Source organism: Cebus imitator, unplaced genomic scaffold, assembly GCF_001604975.1.
Source record: "Cebus imitator isolate Cc_AM_T3 unplaced genomic scaffold, Cebus_imitator-1.0 Scaffold118, whole genome shotgun sequence".
NCBI lineage: Eukaryota > Metazoa > Chordata > Mammalia > Primates > Cebidae > Cebus > Cebus imitator.
This window is the reverse complement of record NW_016107433.1, coordinates 3,173,948-3,181,253: the sequence shown is the minus strand read 5'-3', so window position 1 is coordinate 3,181,253 and position 7,306 is coordinate 3,173,948. Positions and strand designations below refer to the sequence as shown.

Below are 7,306 nucleotides of genomic sequence, written 5' to 3'. Positions count from 1 at the left end.
TGTATTTTTAGTAGAGACGGGGTTTCACCATGTTGACCAGGATGGTCTCGATCTCTTGACCTCGTGATCCACCCGCCTCGGCCCCCCAAAGTGCTGGGATTACAGGCGTGAGCCACCGCGCCCGGCTTAATTTTTTTTTTTTTATAAAGGACTCTCTACCCTGAGGTTATACAAATTCTACTGTTCCTTCTTTATTATTTAAATAGTTACATTTAAAAAATTTTGATCTTTGATCTACTGGAAATTATGACTGCATGTGATGTGTTAATGGGGTAATTAAAACCAAAAACTTTGTTGGTGACAATAAACACTCTAAAAACTGCACAGTTCATTTTTTAGAGACAGGTTCTCGCTCTGTCACTCAGTGGTTCAATCATAGCTCCCTGCAGCCTCGAACTCCCAGGCTCAAGCAGTCCTCCCACTTCAGCCTCCCCAATACCTGAGATTACAGGTGTGAGTCACCAGCCCAGCTAGTTTTTTGTATTTTTTTGTAGAGATAGGGTTTCGCCATGTTGCCCAGGCTGGTCTTGAACTCCTGACCTCAGGTGATCCGCTCACCTTGACCTCCCAAAGTGTTGGGATTACAGGTGTGAGACATGGCGCTCAGCCATCAACACCGTTTATTAAATCAGCCACTGATTTAAATGCTTCCTTTAATCTTCGGCACTTTTAAGGGGAAAATATATTTCTGGCAGCGGAGGATGGATTGCAATAACCTAACGTTTAACAAAGCTGCCCCTTCCTTTACAGACTGCGGCTCCCCTGTAGCTGAAGTTTTGCTGGTTGGTAATGGGTTTTCCCCGTGTGCTTTGTGTGTCTCGGTAGGCAGAAAAGCACTGATCGTCCTGGCTCACTCAGAGAGGACGTCCTTCAACTATGCCATGAAGGAGGCTGCTGCAGTGGCTTTGAAGAAGAAAGGATGGGAGGTGGCCGAGTCAGACCTCTATGCCATGAACTTCAATCCCATCATTTCCAGAAAGGACTTCACAGGTAGGAGCTCCTCCTCCCCTCTTTAATCAGTTCTTTGTGGATCTCCTTGCCTGTGGGTCCTCTGGCCCAGCCTCGGCCCCGCTGGCCCCAGCCTCTCTTTTTCTTCTCTGCAGGTAAACTGAAGGACCCTGAGAACTTTCAGTATGCTGCTGAAGCTACTCTGGCTTATAAAGAAGGCCGTCTGAGCCCGGATGTTGTGGCTGAACAAAAGAAGCTGGAAGCCGCAGACCTTGTGATATTCCAGGTATGGGGAGGACATCAGAAGGGGTGTCAGGGACACTTGCCTGCTTATTGTCCTACACCTGTCACCTAATTAGCTATGGGATCTTAGAACAGTCAGCCACTCGACTGTATTCTTTACAAATAAGGGTGATTGCTTGAAAGGTGCAGTATTACATGGATTTCACAGATACTGGGAATCTGGTTGTATTACGGTTACGTATAGAAATGCAGCTGCAAAGATGATGTTCCACCCTTGAACTTGCTTTCTCCCACATACCTCGTCTCCACTCTCTCAACATTCGCTGTTTTCCTCCTTTCTCCATAAGAATCCCAAATCCTTTGTAGAATGATGCATGAGACGTTGACTTCCCTGCCATCGTAGCCTGCCAGCTGAAGGGGGCTTTGAAACCCTGCTGAATGTGTTTCTGCAGCAATCCATGGCCTTTCTTCTTCGGGAAGCTGCCTTACCGTTTAGCAGACAATGCTGGGATTGTGTGGGCATCTCGTCAGTGATGTTTCCCATAAATGTGACTGTACTCGATGACATTGCTTTTGCCAATTCCAGCCAGTCTTTGGATATTGAACATAGAATGTATATGATGCTGGAAACCACGAGGAGGGTGGTACAGGCTGCGGTGTTTTCTTTTTTTTTTTTTGAGACAGAGTTTCGCTCTTGTTACCCAGGCTGGAGTGCAATGGCGCGATCTCGGCTCACCGCAACCTCCGCCTCCTGGGTTCAAGCAATTCTTCTGCCTCAGCCTCCTGAGTAGCTGGGACTACAGGCACGCGCCACCATGCCCAGCTAATTTTTTGTAGTTTTAGTAGAGACGGGGTTTCACCATGTTGACCAGGGTGGTCTCGATCTCTTGACCTCGTGATCCACCCGCCTCGGCCTCCCAAAGTGCTGGGATTACAGGCTTGAGCCACTGCGCCCGGCCTGCTGCGGTGTTTTCTTACTGTTGTTCTTATTCAATCAGCTACAAAGCATCCAATCCTTGAAATCCTTTCTTCAACCCTCAGGCCTGTTGCTAGGAAGCACATGAATCTTCAAAGCCACATGCCACTAGCCAGTACCCCAAAGGATGCCTTTAACAAAGAATTTTTTAAAAAAATTGGACACAAGTTCTCACCGTCAGTCAGGCTGGAGCACAGTGGTGTGATCTCCGCCCACTGCTGCCTCAACCTCCTGGGCTCAAGTGATCCTCCCACCTCAGTTTCCTGAATAGCTGGGACTATCGGCGCACCCCACCATGCCCTGCTAATTTTTTATTTTTTGTACAGATGGGGTCCCACCATGCTGCCCAGGCTGGTCTCAAACTCTTGGGCTCAAGTGATCCACCTGCCTCAGCCTCCCAAAGTGCTAGGATTATAGGCATGTGCCTGTCATATCTTTATATCGTGAATCAAGGATAAGAACCCCTGGGGTAGTCCTTACTCTGCTTTTATTAGGATAAGAGGTCAGACAAGAGTTTCTCATGGAAAGTCCCTGATAAACCTTAGTCACACTAATTATTATTTATTATTATTTTTATTTTTGAATTTTTATTTATTTATTTAATTTTTGAGGCAGAGTCTTGCTCTGTTGCCCAGGCTGGAGAGCAATTGTGTGATCTCGGCTCACTGCAACCTTTGCCTCCTGGATTTAAGCGATTCTCCTGTCTGAGACCCCCAAGTAGCTGGGACTACAGGCACATGCCACCACACTCAGCTAATTTTTGTATTTTTAGTAGAGATGGGGTTTCTCCATGTTGGCCAGGCTGGTCTCAAGCTCCTGACCTCAGGTGATCTCCCTGCCTCAGCCTCCCAAAGTGCTGGGATTACAGGCATGAGCCACTGTGCCCGGCCAACAGTCACATTGTTGATTCCACACCTACTAAAGCAAACTCTTGGGAAAATACTGATTGAGGCATCACACCCTGAGGCAAACCTTGTTTACAATCCTTGCTATTTAGACTTTGCTGCCAAATGTGACTTCATACAAACGAATTTCATATAAACAAGTCATCTGTGTATGTAGCTTTGCTTGGGGCCCACTCGATATTTGCATTTTCAGGCCAAAAGAAGACTGTCAAGTTGGCTGACCAAGGACAATAATGATCTCTTTCCTTAAAGTGCTAACACTTCCAGGAGGAATGGGAAAGGCTGAGGGGCTCCCCTCATTGCCATCATGGACAGCAGCTCAGCAACCCAGCTGCCTTCTGGGCTGGGGGAGCCTCTGGTCTGACCTCGATGATGTCTTCTGTCCCGCAGTTCCCCCTGCAGTGGTTTGGAGTCCCTGCCATTCTGAAAGGCTGGTTTGAGCGAGTGTTCATAGGAGAGTTTGCTTACACATACGCTGCCATGTACGACAAAGGACCCTTCCGGGTAGGTGGACAGTTTGGAATGCTCTGACTGGCTTCTGGGTGGAGTCTGTCCTGATGCAGGATTTTGAGCACAATTAGATCCTAAGCTGAGGCCCTGGGACCTTTGGGAGAAATGCATGATCAAGTTTTTACAGATGGAATGACATGATGTTTGGGATTTGTTTTAAAATGCTCCAGAGGCTGAGTGTGGTGGCTCACACCTGTAATCTCAGCAATTTGGGAGGCCGAGGCAGGCAGATCACTTGAGGTCAGCCTGGCTAACATGTCGAAACCCAGTCTCTACTAAAAATACAAAAATTAGCTGGGCATAGTGGTGGGCGCCTATAACCCTAGCTACTCGGGAGGCTGAGGCAGGAGAATTGCTTGAACCCAGGAGGCAGAGATTGCAGTGAGCTGAGATTGCGCCACTGCACTCCAGCCTGGCGCCTGGTGCCAAATCAAGACTCTGTCTCAAAAAAAAAAAAAAGAAAGAGCTTGTCCTATGCCATGCCTAGCACGTGGGAGGATGGGTAAGAACCATCAATCACTCCATCTAGGCAGCACAGCCAGCATTCATTTTGGATGTGGTGACAGCCTTGCCCTGAGCCACACGTGCGGGTTTGGAATCCTTGGTTTGCCCCAGGCCACCTGTCTGTAGACGGTCTAGGCTGGTACTTCTGCAGAGTCATACTGTGTAGCTCCGAGGAGCCAAAGTATGAAGTAATATAAACAGCAAATAGGAGGGACTTGTGTGTTCTTTTCCCTGGAGCTGTTTCATTAACTTCTTGTCACCAAGGGGATGTGGGGGGAATGAAGTGTGTTGTTTTTTCTTTTGCAGAGTAAGAAGGCAGTGCTTTCCATCACCACTGGTGGCAGCAGCTCCATGTACTCTCTGCAAGGGGTCCATGGGGACATGAATGTCATTCTCTGGCCAATTCAGGTACCTCATTTTCTTTTCTTTTTCTTTTTTCTTTGAGATGGAATCGCTCTGTTGCCCAGGCCGGAGTACAGTGGCACCATCTTGGCTCACTGCCACCTCCGCCTGCTGGGTTAAAGCAATTCTCCTGCGTCAGCCTACTGAGTAGCTGCGATTACAGGGACCTGTCACCATGCTCGGCTAATTTTTATATTTTTAGTAGAGACGGGGTTTCACCACGTAGGCCAGGCTGGTCTCAAACTCCTGATGTCAAATGATCCTCCCGCCTCAGCCTCCCAAAGTGCTGGGTTTACAGGGGTGAGCCACTGCGCCCAGCCAGGTACCTCATTTTCAATGAACCTTCAGGGGAATTCATGAACTGAGCCTTCTGTGGGGTTCAAAGCATCAAGATAGCAGCTGAAAACAGACCTTGAGTTGTGAAGATGGAAGCATCATCATGATTCCGAACTACGGGAGCTTCCTTTAGCAGCTTGCCTGCCTTCCTGGGTGCCTATGCATGTAGAAAACGCCCACATGTGTGCATGTGAAAACAGCATTCTCTGCATTCTCTCCCAGCCAAGGATGAGTGTGGACTTCTACCCTCGATTTGTACAGCCGTGGGCCCTGGTCTCGCCAGATGACCTGACATCTCCCTCCAGCCTTCCTGTCCTTCTCCAAGTTGCTGATACAGTCCCATAGACTATTAGATCCGAAGACAATTTAAGAAATGATTTATTGGGAGGCTGAGTCAGAAGGATCACTTGAGCCCAGGAGTTTGAGACCAGCCTGGGCAACGTACAAAAAAAAAAAAAAAAAAAATTAGCTGGGTGTAATGGCACACACCTGTGTTCCAGCTACTTGGGAGGCTAAGGCGAGAGACCCAGGAGTTCGAGGCTGTAGTGAGCTATGATCACACCACTGCATTCCAGCCTGGGACACAGGGCGAAACCCTGTTTCGAAGAAAACAGAAATTATTTAGTCCAGCCTGTTTAGACATGGCTAAAACTGAAGCCGGGGTGGGCTTATTGGTGTCACCAGACCCTCGGGATAATTTCTGTAAAGAGGGTGGTTGGAGAGTGGCCCATGAGTGGCCATGTATGAAAATCATTTATCAAGACTCAACTGGGCCTGTAATCCCTGCACTTTGGGAGACCAGCCTGGCCAGCATGGTGACACTCTGTCTCTACTGAAGTTACAAAAATTAGCTGGGCATGGTGGCACATGCCTGTAGAACCAGTTACTCAGGAGGCTGAGGCATGAGAATCGCCTGAACCTGGGTGGTGGAAGCTGCAGTGAGCCGAGATCATGCCACAGCACTCCAGCCTGTAAGCGAGACTCTATCTCAAAAAAAAAAAAAGCAAGACTCATCTGGTTATATGGCAAGGCAGAGAAATGCACACACATGCGTTGGCAAGAGTCACCTGCCAAGAAACTGAGACTCCCTAAAGTAATAGAATTTCCAGCCTTCTTGGCAAAGGATTCAGGTTGGCACAGTTTCAATGGTTTATACATTTAAACCCTTGAAAAGGCTAAAAACAGCTGAAAAGGCTAAAGTTGGTAACAGCTAGGTAGAGGGTAGGCAGAGACCGTGGCTCCGAAATGATTCGCTGGGTGTCTGAGGCCTCCCTATCAGAGTGTCTTACTGGGCAGCCCAGACCAGCTTCTGTTGTTTATAGTACAACTGCATGGAATTCGTTGACTTACCTCTCTGTGCTTTCTGTATCCCCAGAGTGGCATTCTGCATTTCTGTGGCTTCCAAGTCTTAGAACCTCAACTGACATACAGCATTGGGCACACTCCAGCAGACACCCAAATTCAGATCCTGGAAGGATGGAAGAAACGCCTGGAGAATATTTGGGATGAGACACCACTGTATTTTGCTCCAAGCAGCCTCTTTGATCTAAACTTCCAGGCAGGATTCTTAATGAAAAAAGAGGTGCAGAATGAGGAGAAAAACAAGAAATTTGGCCTTTCTGTGGGCCATCACTTAGGCAAGTCCATACCAACTGACAACCAGATCAAAGCCAGAAAATAAGTTTCCTAAGACTGGATCTCCTCATAATATGTTATCAGATCTGGGTATCTTTCCAAGCTTCCCTGACTCACTTTAGTTTTTAAGATTTGGGGTTTTTTTTTTCCCACAAGGTATAAATAGGAGAGGGAATCGACTATATTCATGCATTTTTGGATCATTTTATTATTGAATGTCACTGATTGTTATGATTACTATCATGGCATATAACTAAAATCCGACTTGGCTCAAGAGGCCACTTAGGGAAAGATGTAGAAAGAAGCTACAAAATGTTCTTTAAAGGCATCTACACAATTTAATTCTCTTTTTAGGGCTAAAGTTTTAAGGCAAAGTCTGGCTAGGTATCATTCAACTCTCCAATGTTCTGTTTCTATTCATCACCTCTCTGGAGTTTATGGCAGAAGGGAATTGCTCAGAGAAAGAAAAGACTGAATCTATCTGCCTTAAGGGACTTAACTTGTTTGGCAGTTAGTAATCTAATGCTTGTTGATGATATTTCTTGCTTTCAATTACAATGCAGTGATCAATATGCCTTACGTGAATATCACTCTTCAACTTTCATTGTTTGTATACAGTACATATAGATACCTTGAAAGGAAGAGCTGCCGGTTGCAGTGGCTCACGCCTGTAATCCCAGCACTTTGGGAGGCCGAGGCGGGTAGATCACGAGGTCAAGAGATCGAGACCATTCTGGTCAACATGGTGAAACCCCATCTCTACCAAAACTACAAAACATTAGCTGGGCATGGTGGTGCGTGCCTGTAATCCCAGATACTCAGGAGGTTGAGGCAGGAGAATTGCCTG

The 7,306-nt window shown here is 47.1% G+C and overlaps 1 protein-coding gene across 4 annotated transcripts in view; it reads left to right on the top strand.

Annotated features, from left to right (window-relative positions):
* The window catches only part of NQO1 (NAD(P)H quinone dehydrogenase 1), a 15,443-nt gene extending 8,792 nt beyond the window's left edge, over positions 1-6,651 (top strand). For 2 of the 4 annotated variants that reach the window (XM_017539340.2, XM_037742342.1), the window contains exons 2-6: positions 826-990; positions 1,104-1,234; positions 3,463-3,576; positions 4,393-4,494; positions 6,200-6,649. In XM_017539340.2, the coding sequence (XP_017394829.1) occupies positions 826-990; positions 1,104-1,234; positions 3,463-3,576; positions 4,393-4,494; positions 6,200-6,505 (818 nt within the window). In that variant the 3' untranslated portion in view covers positions 6,506-6,649. Of the gene's footprint in view, positions 1-825; positions 991-1,103; positions 1,235-3,462; positions 3,577-4,392; positions 4,495-6,199 lie in introns of all 4 variants that reach the window. The other 2 variants (XM_017539342.2, XM_017539341.2) reach the window with 2 other exon arrangements.
* The last annotated feature ends 655 nt before the right edge of the window (positions 6,652-7,306 follow it).